Here is a 24,415-nt window from a genome sequence, read left to right as displayed (position 1 = left end):
AGCCCACTCCTCATGGCCCCTGCCAGCTGGGGGGAGGGTCGGGGAATGGGGGATGGGGCATGGACTCAGTCCTGGCAAAGACCCAAGGTCCTCCTGATAAGGACTGGCAGGAGCATAGGCCGTGGGCACCACACAGGAGGGCCAGTCCTGGGCCTACACTGGAAAGTTAGAAGGCCTCTCTGCCTGTCTTCTCCGTCTCCTCTCGGTGCTAACTGCTCCCCAGGGCTGGAGCCCGTCTCCATCCAGGACCAGCAATGTATCCTCAGCAAAGTCACTTAATGTCTCTGAACCTGTTTCCTTATCTATAAAAAGGGAACAAGAGTTCCTAAGTCCCAGGGAGGCTGTGAGGATGAAGGAGGCAATGGATATAAAGAGCCTGGTACAGGGGCGCCTGGGTGGCTCAGTTGGTTAAGCGTCCGACTTCAGCTCAGGTCATGATCTCACAGTCTGTGAGTTCAAGCCCCGCGTCGGGCTCTGTGCTGACAGCTCAGAGCCTGGAGCCTGCTTCAGATTCTGTGTCTCCCTCTCTCTCTGCTCCTCCCCTGCTCATGCTCTGTCTCTCTCTGTCTCAAAAATAAATAAAAACATTAAAAAAAAATTAAAAAAAAAAAAGAACCTGGTACACAGCATGGCAAGCAGCAGACACTCAAACATCAGTTTCCTTCTCTCCTTCCTTCAGACCCTCAATGCCCCGCACTGCCAGCAAGATGGGCGGGAGTCATAGCCGCCCCTTATATCTGAAGGAGGTGGGGTGAGACGGTGGGGGGAAGGACACCTGGCCCCGATTCAGGCAAGTCCCAGCCATGCCACCTACTAGTCTGTCCTGTGGATGCCTCTGGACTTTAGTTTCCTCATCTATCAAGTGGGGTGAATGATACCTTCCCCGTTCCTACCTACGGGATCGAATAAGGCGACATCTACAAAAAGAGCTCTGTAAACTGTAAAGGACTGTGCAAAGGTCGAAGGTGAATCATAACTACGACACTAACATACACAGCAGCCGCCCCACTATGCCCGGCCTAGGCAATGAGCTTTATTTTTTTTAGTTATATTTATTTATTTAGAGAGACTGCTTGTGGGTGTGAGAGTGGGGGAGGGGCAGAGAGAAAGGGAAAGAGAAAATCCCAAGCAGGCTCCGTGCTGTCGGCGGAGAGCCTGATGATGTGGGTCTCCCTCCCATGAACCACGAGATCATGAGCTGAGCCGAGATCAACAGTCAGACGCTTAACCGACTGACACCCAGGTGCCCTGGCAATGCACTTTAAATACATTTTTCCCACTTTATTTTTGTAACCTGGAGGAGGCACGGTTCCCATTATACCGATGAGAGGAGAAGCCCTGAGAGGCCATGTCACTGACCTGAGATCACAGAATAAGTGGCAGAGGCAGGATTTGAACCCAGGTCCTGGTGACTAACGGAGAGGCCCTAGGCCATCTTGTTTCCTACTTGGACTATTCTCCTGCATTGGTTGTTGGTCTGTGCCAAGCCCTTGGCTGTCTTTAGGTGCTAGAGAAGGGACATCCTGAATTCTAATCTGGCTACCATAGACATATTTGCCTCTTAAGCCAATATGAACTTCTAGTTCTGAACTCAAAGGCGGTGTCCCCTTTCAGAGGTACCTAGATAGCATATAGAGGGCGGGGGCTCTGCTGTCCCTGGCATACTGAGTTCCTTCAGCCCCGCCTCCACACACTACCCTGCTCTGATCCTCAGGGAGACAAGCTGCAAGTTGGACTGCAGAGGGGGCTGCCGAGGGGGGCCTGCCCAGGAGCCACAGCGGGCCAAGGAGACATGGTGGGTGGGCCTCACCCAGCAGCAAGGGCACTTCCTTCCACCCCTGGGGGCTGGCATAGGAAAGAAACGATAGGTCGCCTTAACCTGGTCTGCTTATTTCCACCATCATCAAAAAGGCACAATTGCCTGAGATTCATAATTATCAAGTTAGAATTTTTTCCTGTCTCATAGAAAGGTTTCTGTCTGTTTGAGAAGATCTGTCCCCTTTGGGGTCTCTTCTTATATTGTACCTACTTTTGAGTACCTTGAAGGTATTTTTAAAAACTTAGTAAGTATCTGTTGAATCGCTGAATCTAGATTCTGTCACTGATGGCTTTTCATGATCTAGCCTCTCCCAGCACCCAGGACAGGGCCGGGTCAGCAGCTGGCAAAGGTCTCAGCTGCAGAGGGGTTCAAGTCAGGATCTATGTCGTGGTGGGTGTTGCGAATTCACGTGGGAGACGACCCCAATGGGCAGGTGTTAATTCAACAAACAGTATCCAGGGTTAACCCTGCAAACAAGACAGACGTGGGGCTCTAACCTAAGGATGAAACCACCAACACCAAGGTCAACTAAAGGTGTCCGAGGTCCAACAAGGTGCAAAGAGGAGAACTTCAGTTAGACGGTTATCGTGCAAGCCCCACCACCACGAGGCCAAGGGACGGCCCTGCCTGCAATGCATAAACTCTCAGTTAAACAGTTCTAACTTTCATCTGCTCGCAACCTTAAAGTCTGACCAAGTGTGTTCACCTTGGTTCCCTTGGCTCACAACTTTCAAAGCTCACAGCCAATTCCGGTCCAAACTAAGCCACAGCTTAAAGCCACAAAAGCAAGGGCCACAGCTACCGGTCCTTCTGAACCTACTATGTGCCGCACATACCGCGCGAACCCTTTACACGTGTGCTGTATAGTTCTAAAAACTCCGAAGTTTGGGTATTATTAGTCCCATTAAAAAAAAATTTCTTTTGGGGGCACTTGGGTGGCTCAGTCAGGTAAGCATCCGACTCTTGATTTCGGCTCACAGTCGTGAGATGAAGCCCCACATCCATGCTTAGGACTCTCTCTCTCAAAATAAAGAAATATTAAAAGAAATTCTTTTAGTTAAAGTATAGTCGACACACCACGTTATGTTAGTCCCAGGTGTGCAACACAGTGATTCGACAAGCCTACACACCGTGCTGTGTTCACGGCAAGAGGAGCTACTGTCTGTCCCCACACAAGGCTATTATGGTACCACTGACTACGTTCCCTGTGCTGTACCTTTCATCCCTGTGTATTAGCCCCGTTTTTATAGATGAAGGGACTGAGGCTCAGAGACAAGTAACTTACTCTGGACCACACAATGAGTGACGGGGCAGACATTTTAACCCGGCTTCATCGACTCCAAAGCCTCTGGTCTTCCCTTCCGTCAAGCTCTTGCTCTATCTAACCAGGCCTGGCCAGGTAGGTCCAGCTGACGGTTTCCCTCTGCAGCCCACGCACTGGCCTCCCTGCTGGGTGCTTACCGAGGAGGTGCTTGATGATGGCTTGGTTGTGTTCCCAGAGGTTGCTAAAGGTCCCCCAGCGTGAGTGACCGTCAGGCACGGGGTTGGCTTTGATCCAGCCGCCACAGGCGTAGGTGAAGAAGTCCTGGCAGGGGTCCACCGTGGGGTCCATAGAACTCAAGATGGAGCTGGTCACAGAGACGCAGGCCTCACTTAGGCACACTGGGGGGGTTCCTGGCAGGGGTCAAGGATAAGAGGCCAGTGAAGGGCAGGGAGAAGGCTGTGGGAATACAGTGCAGGTGGCCTGGGGTGCCATGGCCCACCCCAGCCTTGACCAACTGGATTTGGAGCTGGATGGTCACTAGACTTCTAGAGACAAGTGATTTCAGTAGATTAACAATTTCCTGGCTTATAAAATAAGACTTTTTTTTAGCTCCCTTTTTAAAATGCTTTCTGCGGCTCGAAAAGTACCCAGAACAGAGGTGTTTCTCTTAATCAGTCCTTCCTTTCATAAATATTCATTGATTTTTTTTTTTATTATTCCCTGATGCTCAACAAGTTGATTCACTCATTCACGCAATCATTTATTCAACAAAATAATTACTGAGTTTCTTCCAGGGTCTTATTGAGTATGGTGTGACAGTGTGTGTGCGCAGGTGTGTGCGTGCGTGTGTGTGTGTGTGTGTGTGTGCATGTGCGTGTGTGTGGTGAAGGATATAAAAGGCATAGTCTTTCCTTCAAGAGCTAGTAATTTAGCTGGGGATACAGACATTATACAAGAAAAGTTAAATCACGACGGGAGGAGAAATGTCTGTCATTTATCCTATAAACATAAACTGAGTATATTTGGTCCATGACAACTGGGTGATACAGACGATGTGGTGCCAGGACTTAAGATGAAGGAGAGCCTATTAGGAACAGAAAAAACTATGACAAATCATGCCCACTGAGTACCAGGTGGGAGATTATCTCATTGACTCTCAAAGAAACAAAAACAAAACAAACCTAAGACACCATTTTGCTCAAGGCCATTTTTATATACGAGGAAACTGAGGCACAGAGAAGTTAAGTACCTTGTTCAATAGCCAAGGTACCCCATCCTTTCTCTGTTCTGTCTCCTATAGGCCTGGAGGGGTGCTATCCCAGCAATGACAGGAGGCATCTGCCAGGTGCCTCCCTAAGGAGGGGTGGTAACCGGTGCAGGGGGGCCATGGGGAGGGCCACCGGATACTGTAAGTGCCCCCAGTGAATCAGCTGCCTCTGACCCGGCTCTCCTAGGACATGGGGCAGAGGCAGTGAGGGCTCATCGAAGGTCAGAGGCAAGAAGAGGGGCCGGACCCCTGCCTCAGCATTGGTCAGAGGGCTCCAGCAGAGGAACTAAACTGGGCAGCCTTAGCAGCCAGAGATCCAGCCTCGTGACTAAGAACACAGGCCCAGCTGGATCGTCCGCTGACATGGCACACGGGCAACCAGAGGGACTTTACACACGCGCGTTATCTCATTCAGGCCTCACTGCAGACAGCAGATATGGCTGTGACGCCCGGTTCAAAGAGAAGGAAACTGAGGCTCTGTGTGAATGAATGGAACGTGGTCACCCGGCCGAGGGGGAGAACCGAGGCTGAACCAGCTCTGTTCTGCTACAGCAACTCCAAGGCCAGGTTCTCAGTTTTCCCTCACCGCCTCTTTGCCGGTCATATCGGGTCCGGGGCGGCCCTTCTCTCGAGCTCAGCATCCCTACCACACAGGGAGGAGTGTGGCAGGGCCGGGGCTGGAGGCTCTGAGACCTGGGTTAAATCCCAGCTTTCTGATTCTGGCTGAGACTTGTGCAGGTGACCTCATCTCCCTGAGCCTCAGTTTCTCCACCTAGAAGCGAGGAAGCACAGTGGACCTGACTTCACTGTGATGATGGCCGCCTTCGTGGCTGGGCCCGATGTTCCCAGCCCAACCTTCAGAGAGCAGGAAAGGATACAGAGTCGGGCACCAGCCTGGCTGGGGTGGCCTGTGGGCTTTTTAATATCCGATGACAGGCACCAAGTCTGGCAGGGCTCACAGGAGCCACACGATAGCATAAAAATCAAGGTAACCTTATTGTGAGGTAATTACTTGTTTGGAGAGAACTATGCAACAATTACAAATTACCAGCACGTCAGGCAGGAAAACAGAGAAAGGAAGCGGCAGGAATATGGTGCCATTTAACTGTCTCTAGGTGAGACCATCTCAGTTCCAAGTCACACAGCCCACTCCCCACGAAGGAAAATACATTTCCTAGAATCTTTAGGGTGGGTGGGTGGAAGGGGAAGAGCGTTTCTGCGTAGTTTGAAAAAGCCTATTCACTATTATGATAGAACTTCATATTCGGGAAAGGAAAAGAATACCTATTGTTTTTATACAACAAACTACAGGAAGTGAAGCCTGACAAAATCTTGGCTTGTGGGAATGCCCAGAAGACAGATTGCAAGATGGTGATTCTTGGGGAACAAGACATGTCAGAATCTGCATGCCAGGGTGCGTGGGAGAGACGGTGGGTGGGGGGGGGGGGTGGGGAGATCCCGGATGAATGGTTTTTGAGGTTATCATGAGAGGACTTGGGTTTAAACACAAAAGAAGAAACCAGTCTCCAGGAGTTACTCTGAGAGGCCTGAGTTCTTCACGAAAGCACCCAGTCTGCTGGGTACCAAGCTAGTGCTTAAGCAACAATCATTGGTTGTTTACCTGCTTAATGGTTTATAGATCTTTTCTCGCTATTCCTGACCCAGCGGGGGCTTAACACGTATTTGATCAATTGTTTCCAGGCCCCCCCACCATCTAACATCGCGGTCAACACTTTCAAGGCTTCAGCTGTTGAGGAAAACCTTCCCAGACCCTCATTCTTTGCTGGGCCCCTTGGCTGGCTGCCTGGCTGTCCGCTCTCTGAGCACAGACTATGCTGTGTCATGACTGTCTCCCTGTCTCCCTCCCCAGCTGGAACGTGAGCTTGAGGGTAGGGCCAGCACCTTACTCACATTCACATCGCCTTTGCTCGGCACAGTACTTCGTACCTAACAGCTGTCCGACATGTGTTTGTTGAATGGATGAATGAGTGAATGAAATGAGCTTTGTCCAGGACTTGGTCACCACCTGCAGAGGCGGAAAATATTTCTTCCTTTGAGGATGTGTGCGATCAGTTGAGAAAGCAGGAACAGCCCCAGATCTAGTTCACAGACACCTGTCTGGGCAGTGCTGGGCCTCAACACCGAGGAAGACACTTAAGAATATTTTCTGGGAGAATCGGTGTGCTTTGTTGCCACTGTTTGTAAAGCACCTGCAAGTTTCTGGAAAGCGGGGTGCAGCGTGAGGGTAGACAAATATGTATGTATGTAAGGGCCCAGACATAACTTTGAGATGGTCTTTCAGAATCATCAGAGAATGTGCTTCGACTAGCCTGATGTTTGCTCAGGTGTGGCCAATGCCAGCACCTGCTGACAGGCATGAGGTTACTGTCAGTATCTGGGGTGGCCACTGCTTTTCCTGGTCGAGGCAGCCAATGAAGACACATCAGTTGGCTCAGGGCTCATGAGATGCCCCATCCAGGCCCACCTGGGGGGAGAGGTCCTTTCATCCCGGTCCAGACTGGGGACCCCCTCCTGCGGTCCTCAGGGGGCCCTGATACAGGCCAAAGCAAGACTGCTCCCTGTGGGCCCCACCTGGGATCCAGCCCTTGGCGGCTCCCTTCTAGTTTCTGGGAACTCCTGGGGCACTCTCAGAGAGTCTGATCGAGGGGGCTCAACGGATGACTCAGATGAGGTCCTGCCCTCTCTCCAGGCCCTCAAACTCCTTCCCCCTCCTAGTCTAACATGGCCAGCCACGCAGGCCAGCAACTTCACAGTGGGGAAGGCCCAGAGAAGCCTGGAGTGAATGCTCCCAGATCCCGTGAGGGGTCATAATCTCTCTGATGGGATGAGTAGTCAGGTGACCAAGTAGGTGGGGTTGGACCCCGAGCAAAGCCCCCAGAGGCTGCTCAGATGGACCATCTGCCATCAGAAAGCTAGGTGTTGGGGCACAAGGGTGTGAGAGACCCTGGAATCGGCAGGACTCCCCATCCTTGTTTCTTATCTTGACTCCACCCTTTCCAGTTCCATAAGTGCTTACTGAGCATCAACTCTACATGAAGTACTTGACTAGATCCTCTCAGCCAAACACAGACGGCTAGCCTCAAACCTGACGGCAGGATCAGAGGGGCCCGATCATGCTGCTAAACAAGGTACGATACAGAAATGTGATAATAATGTGTACAAATGAAGTACACAGAGGGCGGCGGGGCCGTGACAGGACAGCTGTTCTGGGGGTTCTAACACGCACTGGGGTGCACCCCAATCACAAAGGCAGGTGGGGCGTGCCAGCCTCCAGTTGAAATCCGGCTGCCCTAGTCACTTCTGCACCAGCCATGTAACCTTGAGCAAGTCACTTTGTCTCACTGCCTCAGTTTCCTCAGGTGTAAAACGGGGCCCAAAGTAACCACACCTCAAAGGGTTGCTATGAGGAGGAAATGAGATTATGTGTGTGAAGAAGAGGTGGGGTGTTGGGTCCACGGAAAGTATTAAGTAAACGGAAGCTATTGTTGCTATTTTGTTGGAACTAAGGATGATGGATGGTGCCAGACTGTGCATCTAATCAGCCCACATCCTAACAATAACAGCACTCAGAGCTCAGGTTAAAGAAGTCCTAATAGGCACCAGGTATGTGATAGACATTATCTCTAATCCTCAGAGCCAGCCCCAAATTGGACACCATTTTCCCCATTCACAGTAGAGAGGACACAGGCTCTGGGAGACTAAGTGACTTGTCCAAGGCCACACAGACGATGAACGGCTGGGCCAGTGTTTGGACTCACGTCCAAAACCTTTACACCACCCACGCTGTCCACCTCCCGTGTCTCAGTCCATCTCAGCACCGAGCCGCCCAGACCCACTCTCTCCTTGGCCTTGAAGGCCAGTCCCGGCTTGAGCAGGGAAGCCCTCTTGCACAAGTGGCTGGACAGAGCCGAAGGCAGGAGTGAGTCAAGCCCACATCGAAACACAGAGGCACCTACTTGTCCGGTATTGAATGCCCAGGGCTGCCAAGCAGGCCACCAGTCCGGCCGCCAGAAGTGCCACCAGCACCACCAGTCGCTTCTCCATCTGGGTCCGCGCAGCCCAGCATCTCTGGCCACTCCGGGGGCTGCGGAAGTTCACCTGCAGGGAAGGAGGCAGGAGGGGCGGGGAGGACGTGAGCCTGGGCCCCCCCCTCCCCAGGAGCAAGGGGCTCCTCGGCAGGCCCGGGCCCCGGGGAGCCATCAGGGCTGCCCTTGGCCTCAGGGGTGGTCCGGTTCCCACGGAATCAGTCCTAATCCAGGAAAGGAACAGCCACCCTGCTCAGCAGCTCGGATTAGCTCCTAAATGCTAGAGTCAAGCCGCTCAACCCAGCCGGACTTGTGTTTTTTGTGTTACCCGATACGGGTCGAAGGAAAAAAAAAGAAGAGCTCTTCCCTGTTTCTCCAGTAAGGAGTTCAAAAAAGAACAGGATGTTTGGACTTGGCATCCAGTGAGCGTCCAGCTGGGCTCTTCTCAGAGCCCCCGCACCCGCAGGCCAGGATGACACAAGCACAGTTCGCGCTTCCCAGGAGTGTGGACATCCTTAGCTCATTGCTCCGAGTCCCGTGAGGGCTGTGTTATTAGTTCTCCTTTACAGATGAGGAAACCGAAGTTCAGAGAGGGTGAGACCCCTGCCTCTCATCACACAGCTAAATGGGGAGAGATGGGGTTTGAACCCACGTCTGTTGATTCCAGAGCCCACCAGGGGATCAGGGACTCGAGTCTGGGAGGTGTCAGGGGAGATGCAACGGAGAGATAGCTCCACTGAGGCAGGCCCTCAAAGGGAGGAAAAATGTCCCCGGCCTAACAATCTAGCTAAACAGGAAGGGAGGCACAATGAGAGGAAGTGGAGGGCGTGGCAGGGCCCTTAGGGCTGAGGAGAGACAAACTGGCCAACAGCACTCAGAGCCCTCAGCCCAGGCCTTCACACCCCAGACCAGCTTGGGGGAGCCCCCCCCTCCATTCGAAGAGGTGCTTCCTGCAAAAGCCAGGGCCACAGGACAGGAGGCGTCCCCCAAAGGTGGGGCTCAGCTTAGTGACACGCCGGTGTGCCAACAGCTGAGCACCGGCTCAGGGCCATGTTGGAAATGCTGGGAGGAAGACAGACTCCCTCGCTTTCAGCTGCTCACAGTCCAGCAGGAAGGCAGATACAGAAACAGACTAGGGTGGGAAGGGGTGGGGGTGGGGGCGTCCAGTCAGGGAAGGCTTCCTGGAGATGCAGACGCCTGTGCTGGGTGTTGAGGAATAAGTAGGACTGGCTGGCTGATGGGGAAAGAATGGAGAGAGGGGGCAAGGCCTAGATCCTAAGGGGCACTACAAGCCTATTTAAAGAACGAAGACATCTTCTGGAGGGCTGGAATGACATGACTGGAGTTGCCCTTTGGAAACACCAAGGTGGAGGGAGTGAGGCTTGCTGGGGTGTGGGCACGCAGGTGGGGAGACCTGTAGTTGCCCGGGGGGGGGGGGCGGCGATGGGTGGGGACCTGCCAGGGGAGATGAGGAGACTCAGATTCTGGCCTGCAAGTGCCTCCCTAAAAGCTCAGGGGGTGGCTGTCCCCGGGAGTCAAGTCACAGCCCTCAGAGAGCCTCACACTGGCACTTGGGGGTCTGAGGTTGATCACCTTAGGGAAAGGCACCACGCGGCCTCATGCTCATCCCGGGTATTTTCTGGGCAGGAAATGACTGGGAACTGCTACACCAGAGAAAGGGGAACACAAGGACTTTATGTGGAGGACAAAAAAAAAAAAAAATTATGTTCTAAAACCAACAAAAGGAACTTGGGGCCTAGTCATATTTCCGAGGAGGGCCAGGCGGCTCCCGATACCGAAACAGCTGTGTCAGGTGGAGGGAAGGGTGCCACCTCCTGAAACCCCTTTCTCAAGAATGGTTTCAAAAATGTGAGAAACAAGGGACGCCTGGGTGGCTCAGTCGGTTACGCGTCCGACCTCGGTTCGGGTCATGATCTCGCGGTTCGTGGGTTCAAGCCCCGTGTCGGGCTCTGTGCTGACAGCTCGGAGCCTGGAGCCTGCTTCGGATTCTGTGTCTCCCTCTCTCTCTGTTCCTCCCCTGCTCTCACTCTCTCTCTCTCTCTCTCTCTCTCTCTCAAAAATAAATACAGATTAAAAAAGATATTTAAAAAAAAATGTGAGAAACGAAGATTCTGACCAGGCTCCTGCTGTGAAGTGAAAACTGTGGGTCGGGAGGGCCTGGTGCAGAGTCAGCTGGGACGCTGCTAAACGTGTTCCCAGCACTGGAAGGCTTATAAAGTGCTTTCTCCTCAGCATCAATTCTTGCACTGACATTTCACCCCTCCTGCCACACTGGCCCTGGCCCGTCTCACCGTCTGCCTCCACCTGAGGCTTCTCAGCCTCCCGTACCATGGCCCAGCTCATGGGGCAAGGGGGTGAAAGGCAAAGACGCAGGGAGGCCTTGGTTTAAGAAGCACCCCTCTGCCTGGTGCCGGCTCTCGGAAGCCAGGGAGCACAGCCATCAGGCCTGGGGGAGCGGGCCGACTTACCATCTGCAGGGAGAGCAACACCTTGGTATGAGGAATATGGTGAAAGGGAGGGAAGGAGGCAAGAAAGGGAGGGAAGAAGATGAAAGGAACAGAGAGAAGGAGAAAAGAGTCATAAAAGTAGTCCACACTTGAGTTCTTTCCCTGTGCCTGACTTCGTGCTGATTCTGTTTGGTTGCTGGATGAGGCTACTCTCTTTTCACAGCATCCTTAAGAGAAGGTACTACGGTAGCAGCTCCAGAAGAAACACAGGAAGTAGGGGAGGAGAGAGAACCGTGAAAGAAACCTCTCTGTCTCCAGAACCCGCAGCCTCAGCCCCACGGCCGCGCTGCCCCCGAGGAACATCAATAGAGCCGAGCCTCATTGTTTAGCGTCAAGCAAACAGATGGTGCTCACTGCAAAAGTGAATCAAAATTAAGTCCGAATTAAATTACGAATGCAGTTCCAGGAAGAAATGGCAAACAGGAGTTGAAAATAGGATTTTTAACCTTTGTCATGTTCTTTGCTCAACTCAAACTGAACTAGCTGAGGGCCTGCTGGTTTCTTGACAAGCCTCGTCTCTGAGGGCAGAAGGAATCCAGAGACACCCCTCTGGGGCAGAAGTCCCCCGGAGGCACCGCGCCCAGATCCAGGGCCTCTCCAGGAGAAGCCGTCCAATTCCTGGAGCGGTGGACAGGGCCAGGCTGCAAGGCTCTTCTCTCTGAGCCCTGTGGTCCTCACCCCGCCTCCTTCAGAGCATCCAGCAAGTTGAGGTCACAGCAAGGGGAGGACACAAGCGGTTTCTCACATTCCTTTTGGAAATGAGGGCAAGTTGATGACCGGAGCCGGTCTGCAGCGACTCGGAGGCTGGGGGGATTTGAGTCAGGCAGCCCACTCCGTCTCGGGAGAGGTGACTGGGAGTGGCCATCAGCCAAGGAGCAGAGCTGCCAAAGCCTGGAAGATGGTGCTGAAAATTACTTTAAATGCTCAGCTCATGGGTGGGCTTAATATCCTATTTATTGTCACGGTGAGGCAGAGAGAGAAAACCGAAGGAAAAGGATGCCTTCAAAAGAGACAGGTGGAGAGGGAGACAGAGGAGGAAGGAGATAGGCAAAGCCAGAGAAACAGAGAGAGAGAGAAAGAGATTGAGCTGTCCAGCCTAGGGGTTCCCAGGGTTTCCACAGCCAAGGGAACAAAGCCCTAATGAGGGATAAATATTCGGTTACAGAAGGGAGTGCTTGGCTCACCTAGGCTTACAGCAAGAACGAGTTCTGCAGGCAAGGACGGGACCTGACTGCCTGGGGCCCAGGAGACAAGCCAGCAGGAGAAGGGGAGGGGAGTGGGGCAAAGCCTGGTTTTCAGAGGAAGCAGGGGGTCAGGAAAAGAGGCAGAGGTTCTTCCTGAGCCACTGCCAGGTCCCCCAGCGACCTGGGCTGTGCAGAGAGGCAAACAGGAGTCAGTCTGGCCAAGGGTTTGGCAGGGAGCCCATCCCCGCTGCAGCCCAAGAGCCTGGCCACCCCACGAGGGCTGGCAGGGTGACCGGACTGCCTGCTTCCAGCCAGTCTCTCAGAGCAGACAGACCATGACCAGTGAAGTTTTTATATAGAGGACTTCCAGCTGAGGCCATGGAGGCCAGCCCAGAGCAAAACTATAATGTCTTCTTGTCCTCCCACCTCTTCCCTGAGCCCTACCTGTCCCCTGCCTTCATGCCAGACTCTCTTCCAATGACTGATAGTAGCTTATCAGTAGCACCCCACAGTACCTGCTGTGGGGTGGAGGGCTCCTTCCATCTAAACAGGAACCAAAGTCTAGTTTTTAGAAGAAGCACGTTTCCAGCTCTCTTTTCTTCCCGGAAGGAACACCCAGCTACCAAAGGTGTGAGAAAAGGGGGGCGTCAAAGGTCCGCCTCGACTTTATCAAGACCCCTGCATGTATGTGTGTCTGTGTCGCTGGGCAGTCTCTGAACCTCCATCTCCTATCTTTAAAATGAGGAAGCTAGATGAGGTTCCAGGTCTGACCATCTCAAATTCTAGAAGAACTTGAAAGCCAGGAGTGTAAGGCCCAAATGGGGTGATGAGCCGAAATGACCGATGGTGAGCACAGAGGTCTTTATAAAGTACTGAGCGGGCTTGTGCCTGAAATCACCCTCGAAGGACAGGCCTGTGTGTGGCAGGGAGAGAAAAATGAGAAAACCACCATTAAGAATTAAATATCTCAGCTTTCTCTTCTCTTGAAACAATTGATTTTTTACGAGCAACAGGATGGGTTTCACAGGCTTTGGTAACAGTCACGGCCACCGGCTCTCCAGTTTAGGCTGCAGGTATCACTTTAGCTATTTCCCTTTGAGTCACTGAAATGGTGTGTGCTGGGCTGCTGGGGAGGCCAGGCAGCCGGCCCGAGCAGAGCAGAGGCTCCAGAGAGCAGGGTGGTTATATTCAGGGCATCACTGAGATCTCACACCTGGTGAGTCACGATGATTCCGATAGCAACCCAGTCCATTTTCTGAGCACTATGCAAAATGCTTTCACTTACACTGCCTCATTCTAATCTTTGCAACAACTGTTGATAAATAATATTAACCCCATTTGACAAAAAAAAAAAAAAAAAAAAAAAAAAAAAAAAGCTGTTTCCGTGAGTTGCTTTTAGATCTCACAGCCCATAAGAGGCAAAGCTGAGGATCTGTCCTGGGGCCTATCCGGCTTTAAATTCGGCACTCAGTGGATCACAATTCACTGGGGCCTAAATGTGAGACAAAGGAAAAGAAAAACAGGTAGAATGGGGGTCCAGCTAAATTCAGTATTTGGTCAGCATATTCAGTAATGAAGGGGTCAAGTTTCATTCAAGGTTTTCATTTGTTAGTATTGGTATAGATAACTTTGGTATTCTAGAATAATGGGCTTCAAAGTTTCGAAAAATCAAGTAGCTTATTTTTATAGCTGCCCATCAAAGAGGGAGAGTTGGGGGTGGGGGGACAGGGGCCATTTTTTAAATCTTAAACTTGAAGGAGCCGTTGTGTCTTTAGTCTCAGGGCATAGGAAATCATCCGAAAGGCTAAAGGGTGGTCGGTCACCTGCAATGTTAAAGTTACCAGGCTTATCTTCCAACCTTAGCAGATTGAGTAAATATATTTTTACCTACTGGTACCATGAGGCATTTTAGTTTTCAATGGCAGCATGTTTTGGAAGTTTTTAAACAACATAGAAAAATACTTATGAAGTGTCATTAAATGAAAAAAAGCACAGTACAACATCGTGTACTCAGAGTGAGCTCAATTATGTTTAAAAATATATGCATGCAAATGTGGAAAACTAGAAGTAGTTATCTCCAAATGCTGGAATTACTGTTTCTTTTTAAGTCATATATATACATATACATATACATATACATATACATATACATATACATATACATACATATATATATATATGTATGTATATATTATGTTAGACTATTTGTTTTTAAGACAAATACAAATACTATTATACAAAGACTATTACTGTTTCTTTTTAAGTCATATATATATATATATATATATATATATATATATATATAACATGTTAGACTATTTGTTTTTAAGATTTTCTGCTTAAGTAATCTCTATACCCGGTGTGGGACTTGAACTCACAGCCCTGACATCAAGAGTTGCATGCTCCACCAACTGAGCCAGCCAGGCACCTCTACACTTGAATTTTGTTTGTTTGTTTGTTTTTTACAAATAAGCATGTAAAGTTTTTATATCGGGAGGGGGGAAAACCCTAATGATTAAAAACAAAACTAATAGAAAACTCTGCTTTGTAAGCTGATCAAGTTCTTGATTCAAACATTGGCTAGTTCACACTTGCCTTGGGGAAGTCAAGGGGGTTCAAGAGAAGCCGGGTTGGGTACCCAAAGAAATGCCCCAAGTCCTTTCAACATTTTTGGCTTTTCCTGTATAAAAAGTAGACAATGTGCCCAGTTTGGCAGATTGGTGTAGGGACGGCAACACTATACTCCATCCCACATGACAGCTCTATGACCGCAGGAATGTCCCCAACCTCCACGAGACTCAGCTTCATCATCTGTAACATAGCCATGGGGCCCTTACCTCATATGTCATAAAAACAACAATAATCCTAGCAGGCCCCATAATAGGAATTACATTTACTTTGTCCAAATCCCATTTTACAGTTTCGTGATTAAGCAGCTCAGCCAAGACCATGAAACCCGGGACCCCAGCTTCCACTCTGCTAGGCAGCCTCGGGCAGATGAACATACTCTGTGACACGAAAAAGGCTCTACCTGTGGGGGCTACCTGTCCTAGTATGGTGATGACAACGCCACATATTATTTTGTGGTGAATTCTGAAATGTGTTTGTGCTGATATATTTAGAACCTTCTGGGCAATATGAGACTGAAAAGGTTGCTGATTAGATTCTGTTTTGATTTGTGAAGGGAAAAGTGCCTGCCACAGAAATTTAATTTCCTGCTGGATTTAGCCTCTCAAGAAGGGTCCCAGGGAAGAGGTTTTAGACAGACTGAGTTGATTTCTCACTCCCAGATTTCTAGCTCTTAGTGACTTAAGGGGAGTTGTATCCCCATTCAGAACCTGTTTCCTCATCTGTAAGTGGGAACAGTAATCCCCACATGTGGGTGGTCCTGAAAGTGAAGTGGGATGATGTAGGTAAGGGTGCCATATTCTAGCGGGCAGACCACTTGGAATCATGAGTTGGGATCTCCCTGGGCCTACTTAATTAACTGTAGGAAGGACTCCATCAATGCTGTTTCCCTTTATTGGTATTATTATTATTTTTTAAATCTTGAACATTATTATTATTTTTAAAAATTGTTAACATTTATTCATTTTTGAGAGACAGAGAGAGAGCATGAACGGGGAAGGGACAGAAAGAGGGAGACAGACTTCAGGCTCTGAGCTGTCAGCACAGAACCCAACGTGGGGCTCTAACTCAAGGACTGCAAGATCATGACCTGAGCTGAAGTCGAACGCTTAACAAGCTGAGCCACCCAGGCACCCCATTCCAGCTTCTAAGAGGTGTGAGTTTGCATGCACCCTAAGTTTGCCCCCGGGTGAATTGTGATTTGGTGGCAGCTCAATGCGTGGCCCCAACCCGCTCCCCAATTCCTCCCTTGGTTAACCTGGCAGAAATCCTCGGACTGAGATGCCCTGCTCCTCTCTGCGAGCTGGCTTCCTAGGAGTCGGATCAAGGTCCCCCTGGGTGTCCCTGACACTTCCAACTCGTTCCCATCCACCCGCCTGGGTCCAAACCTCACCGGGGCTGAGGTCCTGTTCAACACTACTCCAGCTCAGCCCTGCAGGGAGAGAAGAGCAGCCACAAGGTAGGGAGGCGGTGGGCAGGTTTTGAGTCCCACAGGGGCAGACCGTGGGGAGGGGAGAAACTGGGTTTCGTGAGTGGGCTGCAAAGGGGAGGAAAGAGGAGGCAGAAGATGGGCTCCTCCCTGCAGGAAACGCAGGAAGTGAAGAATGGGGTCATGCCGACCAGAGAGGGTGACTAACCATCCTGGTTTGCGCAGGACTGAGGGGTTTCCAGGGACACAGGGCTTTCCGAGCCAAACCTGGGACAGTTTTAAACTCTGCCATTATTGGACTATGTGACCCTGGGCAAGTTCCTTGGCACTCGGGGGCTGCCTTTTGTGTGAAAGGTAATCGGTCCAGTTCAGTTCCATAGGGTGCTTCAACTCTGCCAAGGGGTGGAAGTCCCACTAGCAGGTGGCAGGAGGATTTAGGGGCAGCCAGGGCTGGGGAGGGGACACGGGTGGAGGGAGCCCAGCACCTCCGGACCACTTCTGCCCCAGAAAGTCCTCTTCCCCACGGAGCCCAGAGCTGCCAGGTTGGCACGGCCCCCTCCCGGGCTGGCAGGGATGGGGGCGGGGGCGACAGCAGCGCGCAGGCCCGGCTGCCTTGGGGGCTCGCAGCGGGCCAGGACTCCTACCTGCAGGCCGTTCGGGTACACTTCGCCCTCGGACAGCGAGTCGACCAGGTCCTCCTCGTCCAGCGTGGCCCGCTTGTAGGTCGACATCTGCAAAGCCAAGTGCAGCACGGACTCCCTCAGCGCCTCCATGGCTCTCGCACGAATGGGGAGAATGGGGAAGCGGCCCGGCGCCACCGCGCGCCCCGCCCCGGCCGGCCGGGACACCGAGACCGGCCCAAGGACCGGCCTGCGGCGGGGGAGGGGGGTCCCGCCTCCCTCCGCCCCCTCCCCGCCCCCCCTCCCCCCCCATCCCGCTTATGCAACGCCGCGCCTCACCCCCAGCACCCACAGCGCCCGCAGCGCCCGCAGCGCCGCGGCCATCCGCTCCGCATCCTGCGCCCCGCGACGCTCGGTCCCCACCGCCAGGGAGCCCGGGCGACAGGCTGGCCGGGGCGGGCCGGGCTGCGGGGGCCGGACGGCAACACGACACCTTGGCGGGCGGGGCCCGATCCGCGCGCGGTTCCCGGTTCCCTCCCTGGCCCCGCGGGGTGACCCGGGGTAGGTGGAGGTCCCCCACCGCCACCCCCTAGCAGGCAGGAAGAGGTCTCGGGGCAGCCCCTCCTCCTAGGAAACCTCAACTCTCCCTTCAGTAAAGTGGGTGGCAGATACGGGAGTCAAGTATGAGGAAAATGCCCCTAATTTGGATCACGACTGTCAACAGAGAGGTTCCACCCACCAGTGGCCCTTAGGTGCCTCGAGTAAGTCTCCCCATCAGAGATAGAAAGAGAGGGGGGTGGGGGGAGGGAAAGAGGGGGAATAAAAAAGACAGGTGTCTCCCCTCTCATTTCCCCCTTCTTCTAGCTCAGGGGCCTTATAAGCCAGAGAATTTCAGAAAACTCCAGACTTTGGAAGTCACCAGGAAGGTGACCCAGCCACCCCTCCCTCCACCTTCCCTGTCAGCAGTCCAGAGACTCAAGCAGGTGCTCCCTCCCCAGTCCCTGTGACCTGGGCTGGAAAAGTGGGCTCTCTCGGGTGTGGGTGCACTCAGGTAGGGACTCCAGGGGCTCCATGCCTCCCACCTCAGAGAAGTCTAGCCGGCAAGTTTCCCAAAGGACCCTCCACTTCCAGTGAGACCTGGAGTCCCCTGCATTTGTCCATTTTTCAGCTTTCCACAATGCACGTCTGTTGATTCCCATTATTTGGTTCTCACAGCCACACATGTGTGCACAGAATCTGGCTCCAATGGCGAGGTGACTGCCTAGGGTCACAGCCAACAGCTCCTGGCAGTCTCCCACTTCTACTCTGGGCCTCTCAGCACCCAGAGTGAACCTTTAAAAGGAAATTCTGGGGGTGCCTGGGTGGCTCAGTTGGTAAGCGTCCGACTTCGGCTCAGGTCACGATCTCGCGGTTCACGAGTTCAAGCCCTGTGTCGGGCTCTGTGCTGACGGCTCAGAGCCTGGAGCCTGCTTCGGATTCTGTGTCTCCCTCTCTCTCTCTGCTCCCCACCCCCAACGCCCTCCCTCCCTGCTCATGTTCTGTCTCTCTCTCTCTCTCTCTCAAAAATGAATAAACATTAAAAAAAATTAAAAGGAAATTCTGATCTCGCTATGCCCTTGTTTGAAACTCTGCAAGGGCAGTCCCTTTCCCAGTCCCCCACGGCCCCCGGGGCCACCCCTGACCCTCGTCTCATGCTGCTCCCCACCTCACTCACTAGGCCCCAACTTCTTTGGCCTTCACGCAGTTCCTCAGATTCTCAAGTTTCTCTCCTCTCCCAAGATCTTTACGGCTGCTGTTCCCTCTATCTGGAACATTCTTTACTCATCTCTACTCCTCCCATGACCAGTCCCTGCTTCAGACCTCAGCTTAAACTGTCACCTCGTCCAGTGTCCTAACCACTCTTAAGTAGCCCCTCAAATTCTCTTCCACGTACCCCTTTTTTTCCCTTTATACTATTTACTGCAGCCCTATTGTCATCAGCATCATTATTTTTTTTACATCGATCCCTCCCTTCCCACCACAAGCATCATGAGCCTGGGACGCTGTTTGGCACAGAGAATCCCCATCACCTCGCATACAGTAGATGCTCGATAGACAGTTCAAATCGATAGTAGAACAAGTACAGGGGAAGTGAAAATTACTCTGGGGCAGTGCCCTGAAGTTCCTGACAATCTAATTTTGCAACATCTAAGGATAAAGGAAACATATCTAATGGGCACAGGCCCTGGGGGGAGGCAGGGTGCATGGGAAGAATTTTAATTCTGGAATCTTCTGCCCTGCTCCCACTGGGTGGAGGAGTTCCCGTTACCCACTGGAGACAGAAAGGACTCCCGCGCTTCTTCACTTCACGCTGGATTACAGCTGGACTTTTTCTGAAACGAGGACACTCGGTCACATTAAGTAACAAGTGTCAACCGCCCAAGGAAAAGACCCTTGAAAAAGAAGTTCAATTCACCACACAGCCGGGCACAGTAGCTAATGTTTCATCCATCATCTCATTTAAGCCTCTGGCCCTTCCCTCTGAGTATTACTGGCCCCTTGTACAGAGCCTGAAACTGAGGCTCAGGCAAGTAACTTGCCTGGGTGCAGAGAGGCAGTGGCTCCTCCTTCTTCTGTCTCATTTCAGAGATCACCCCTTCTGGGAAGCTCTCCTCACCACCCTCCAGACAAGGGAGCCTCTGGCCCCCTGCTCAGTGTCCCCCCCCACCCCAGGCCCCCACCCCATGCTTCCTTCTGTTGAAGCCCACAGCACTCTAAACGAGAGAACCTTGAAGCGGGGGCCAGGGCTCCTCAGGTCCCGTACCCCCCGGGGCCCAGGCCGCAGCCGGGGCCTCCGTGGGTGTTGGAGCGAAGGTAGGAGGCAAAGGAGGGAGGCTGGAAACCCATCCCAGGGGCCAAGGCCAGGCCACGGGGGCCGGCCGTCCCACTGCAGCCCGTTTGTGGATGGATGATGAACACAGCTCACATACCTCCCAAGCAGAAACCCGCTCAGATGGAGACTTGTTTATGTTCCAGTGCACAAAAGCTGAGGTGCCCCTCCTAAAACGCCTGCCTCAGACGTGGGAATGGCTTGGCTGGCTCGGTGAGGAGCACAGAGGCTCCAGTCAGTGAGTGAGTGACACTCCCAACAACAATGGCAGCCGTATGTTTGTCCCCACCCAGAGCCGGAAGGGGCCTTCCCTTCACGGTCTTGTTGGGTCCCCACAACTACCTGGAGCCTCAGCCTCGGCAGGTATCACTTCCATGTTATAGGAGAAGTGAGAGGCCAGAGGGAGCGGAGGCCCTGGGCAGGGAGAAAACAGCACCTGCTCTGTGCTGCACAAAAAATACACCTCTCCTGACCCCTAGATGCCCTGCTGGGGGCGGGGGCAGGGAACCATCACCTCCACTTTCCCAGTGAGAAGACTGAGGATTAGGGAGGAGGCAGGATGTGACAGTCCCCTCCCCAGCCGCCCAGGTGGCCCAGGTCGCCCGGCTGCAGAGTGAGATGCCTCAGCTCATGCTGCCGCCTCCAGGAACCCCAGCCTCACGGCTAGTGAGGCCCTGCACCTGGCCCTGTGCTCCTAGTCCTGTGCTCCCTGTGGAAGGGGGAGCTGCTCCTTCAGGTGGGGCCCTCACGGAGTGGAGTCCAGGCCCCGAGCCGGCAGGGTGGCCGTGCTTATTCCGTCTCATTGCAGGTGTCCCGCCCCACCCCATGAGCTTCCGGGAAAGGAGAAGAACACAACTGCTTTGCAGGGAGTCTGCCTTGATCTGCTTTTCCTCACCGGGCCCCTCAGTGTTCACGAGAAGGGCTCGGTGGAGACCAAGTACAGAGGAGTGGGGACCACAGCTCGTCCCCAGGCCCGCAGCTGCACACAGAAGGTGATGAAAGCCAGAGGCGTGGGTGCTGGTGCCCCGCTCTGGAAACCCCACCCCGGGGTGAACAGAAACGAGGAATATTGGAGAACTCTCACGTTTCTGACAACAAAGGCCTCTGGCCCAGTGACACACGAGTGTGATCCTGCGTGCTGTGACTGCGTTAGTCACTCAGATGGTTCTGTGGTTGGTTTGCCCAAGGCGGGGAATCTTCAAGGAGACTTGGAGTGTGTCAGAGGCAGGAAGAGCAGTGGCGAGTGACATTCCGAGGCCTGCGACTCCTTGGCCACACCCTCCAAGCTGTTTTCGTGTTGTTTCTAAGCCTTGGCTCCGTCAGTTCCTGCCTCGGGGGCTCATAATTGGCTGGGATCCGTGCTGTCCTTATATGTCATCTAATACACACTTGCACTGTGTGTTAGTTCAATACTGTTATTTAACAGACACAACCACAGAGTGGGTAAGAGCTCTAGATCTGCACCTGTGCTCTGGATTCCCAGTGACAGCCTCTCTGTGCCTCAGTCGCTCATCTGGAAAGTGGGGGTGATGATTGTAATCCCTCTCTCGCAGGACTGCTGTCATACATATTTAAGTGAGTTGACTTAGAGCGGGCTGGGCACACAGCATGTGCTCACTAAGTGTGAATTGCCCTTATTTACTTCTTCATTACTTATAAAGCATGAGGGCTGCAAACTTTCCCTTGACCCCCACCACCGAAAGAACAAACGCTAAACTCCTCCCTCTCCAGGTCCATCCTCCATATGCCCCTCAGGTGAGCGGTTGTCCCCTAACCCTGACCCAGCCCTGCAGGCATTGACCACCCACAGGAGTCCATCGAGTCCTTGACGCAGGTCAGGCCTGTGCTGCAAGCTGAGGGGGCAGCTCCCGGTAGGACTTGGTCCCACCCCCGAGGGACCAGCAGCTGATATCTCCTCTCCCAAGACTGGGCCCCCTCCCAACCAGTGCTCTCCATCTCTGGTCAATCTCCTCTGACATCTGGTCCTCCCTGCCTCCTTCTCTGTGGTGTGCCCGCCACCCCCGCCCCCACCAAGTGGCAAATGCACTGATGTCCAGGCCTTGTCTGGGCATCTCTATCCCTGGGATGGAGAGGACCTGGGGGAGTGGGCAACAATCATCTTACTACTTTCCATCCCCAGTACCTAGAACATAACCTGGTATATAGATAACCAGTTAAATTTTTTTTTAAGTTTATTTATTTTGAGAGAGAGAGAGAGAGAGAGAGAGAGCGAGTGAGCAGGGGAGGGGCAGAGAAAGACGGAGAGAGAGAGAATCCCAAGCAGACGTGGGGCTTGATTCCGCCAACCGTGAGGTCATGACCTGAGCTGAAATCAAGAGTCAGATGCTCAACCCTGAGCCACCCAGGCGCCCAGATAATTGGTTAATTTGTATCCTGGATTTTCACAAGGGCATAAGCATCTGTGACCGCAACAAAGAAGAAAGAGTAGAGTTTAGTTGCTTGATGACAATCAAGTAAAATCAAACAGAACAGTTATGGGCACGAACAAGACAGTGAAAATATGACTGTCCCTCCTGAAGACGATGCTACATGACGTTTATTACTATTGTATCATCTATTACACTGCTTGGTCTTTTACAGGAGAAATTTCCATATGATTAATCTCTTTTTAAATTTACCACAAAGTTCTTGAAGGAATGAACAGCTTCTTTGCTTTTTGATAATAGGAATCATAGCAATTGTCCCAGACCCTTTTTTGCCTTGGCTGCCAGGAAGCTGTCCGGCAAATCAGAAACTCAGCTATGGGTACTTTCCTGGTCTTTACGTTCAGCTTCTTCCTTGTCCACATTTTTCAGTCTGTTTTCTCTGCTCCTGGTTTTCCATTTCTATTGTATAGTATTTTATTGAATGAGTTTTAGTCATAATCCATCATGAATTCTTTGTGGAATAAAGTGAATTATAAACAACCTGATTCAGGAACACCCCTTCCCTCATCCATGCTGCGGGGAACACAGTTTCAAGAACTTTCTTCTTCTTCTTTTTTTTTTTATAATTTTTAAAAATGTTTATTTATTTATTTTGAGAGAGAGCATGCATGCGAGTGGGGGAGGGGCAGAGAAAGAGGGAGAGAATGAATCCCAAGTGGGATCCACACTTCCTCATAGAGCCCAATGTGGGGCTTGATCCCATGAACCATGAGATCATGACCCGAGCTGCAACCCAGAGTCAGATGCTTAACCGACTGAGCCACCCAGGCACCCCAAGGAACTTTTTCAACAGTGTGGGTGAGGCAGCCAACACAGACCTGGGCCCAATCCCAGGTTCCTGAGCCCATTTCCCCTTTTGGACCTCAGTTTCCTCATCTGTAAAAAAGGGTTGTTGTGAACTGCCTGGCGTGTAAGCATCATATCCCATCCCCAAGTGAATTCACCTCATACCTGCTCCTCTTTATTTTTCTTCACCACTTTTCCATTTACTTCTGCCTTCGCCCGTGTTTCTGATTGCAACCGTAGTTCGGCCAACACTGGCCCTACTTTAGCTGTGCTGCTGTACTCAGGACAAAAATAACCAACTTCCTGCTGATCAAGGTTAACATCGGTGGTAAGTCCAGCGTGACAGTAGGCACTCTTGATACGTGATGGGAGGGGTACTTTACCTCTGTGTCCTTCCTCCCCAGGGCATATTATTGCCAGTCTAATAAGGAGAAAAACATCAGACAAATACCAACTAAGAAACATTCTACAAAATACCTGACAGTACTCCTCAAAACTGTCAAGGTCAAGGCAGCTGTCAACAAACAAGGCAAGTCCGAGAAACTGTCACAGCCGAGAGGAGTTAAGGAGCCATGACTCCTGAATGTATTGGGGTGGGGATCCGAGAACAGAAAGGGGACATTAGTAAACAAGAGAAATCTGAATAAGGTACAGACTTCAGCTGGTAATAATGCATCAATATTGCAGTGTAAGGGAACTCTCTCAACCATTTTCTCAAAAATGCTATAAATCTAAACTGTTCTAAAATGAAATATTTTTCAAATGTTTATTTGTTTTTGAGAGAGAGAGAGAGAGAGAGAGAGAGAGAGAGAGATGCAGAGAGTGTGAGCACGGTAGGGGCAGAGAGAGAAGGAGAGAGAGAATCCCAAGCAAGTGGGGCTTGAACTCTGAACTGTGAGATCATGACCTGAGCCGAAATCAAGAGTTAGGTGCCTAACTGACTGAGCCAGCCAGATGCCCCAAAATGTTTATTTTTTTTAAAAAAACCACAACTGCTGCCCTCTAAAACAGAAAATGGAGTCATCGACATGGACACAAGCCCAGCACTGCCCAGTTCTCAAGGCTCTGTTATATCCTTATCTTATATGTATCTCATGAGCACCCTGCGGAATAAGCCCTGGGACCCCCATTTTACAGATGTAGAAACCGAGGCCAGAGAAAGGAAGCAGCTTGCCAGTTGGTGACAGAACTGGGACTTGAACCCAGATCTTCCTGACCCTCTCACGGCCTCTTCCTCTCTTCTTGGGCCACCTTCCTGGGGCCTGGCTCCCTAGGCTGACCTCCTTTGGAGACTACAGGCTGCCCTGGTTGTGTTCTGAGACAGAGGGATGATATAAGTGGCAGTGGAGGTTGGGGAAGGAGACTTCACTTGGTGCTGGAGGCCAGACATGGAAAGGTAGACAGGACTCTGCAACAGACAGGAGGCCGAGGGTACAGAATGTACATGGGAGACCAAGGCTGCTCACCGCCTCCTCAGAGAAGGTGGCAGCCCTAACAGCCCATGAGTCAATCGCCCTGGTCTGGACCA

General features: G+C 52.0%; 1 protein-coding gene across 3 annotated transcripts in view; it reads right to left on the bottom strand.

Moving 5' to 3' along the window:
• Window positions 1-24,415, bottom strand: part of ECE1 (endothelin converting enzyme 1) — a 115,852-nt gene that overhangs the window by 44,584 nt on the left and 46,853 nt on the right. For 2 of the 3 annotated variants that reach the window (XM_047082660.1, XM_047082661.1), the window contains exons 2-4: window positions 16,810-16,896; window positions 8,328-8,469; window positions 3,281-3,493 (exon numbers count right to left, since the gene is read on the bottom strand). In XM_047082660.1, coding sequence (XP_046938616.1) covers window positions 3,281-3,493; window positions 8,328-8,469; window positions 16,810-16,896 — 442 coding nt within the window. Of the gene's footprint in view, window positions 1-3,280; window positions 3,494-8,327; window positions 8,470-16,809; window positions 16,897-17,124; window positions 17,185-24,415 lie in introns of those variants that run through there. The other variant, XM_047082659.1, reaches the window with a different exon arrangement.

This window comes from Lynx rufus, unplaced genomic scaffold (assembly GCF_022079265.1).
Source record: "Lynx rufus isolate CCGP_SWC_20201006 ecotype Redwood Valley unplaced genomic scaffold, mLynRuf1.p SCAF_2, whole genome shotgun sequence".
Lineage (NCBI taxonomy): Eukaryota > Metazoa > Chordata > Mammalia > Carnivora > Felidae > Lynx > Lynx rufus.
The sequence above is the reverse complement of the archived record's forward strand: the minus strand, read 5'-3'. Positions and strand labels throughout refer to the sequence as shown.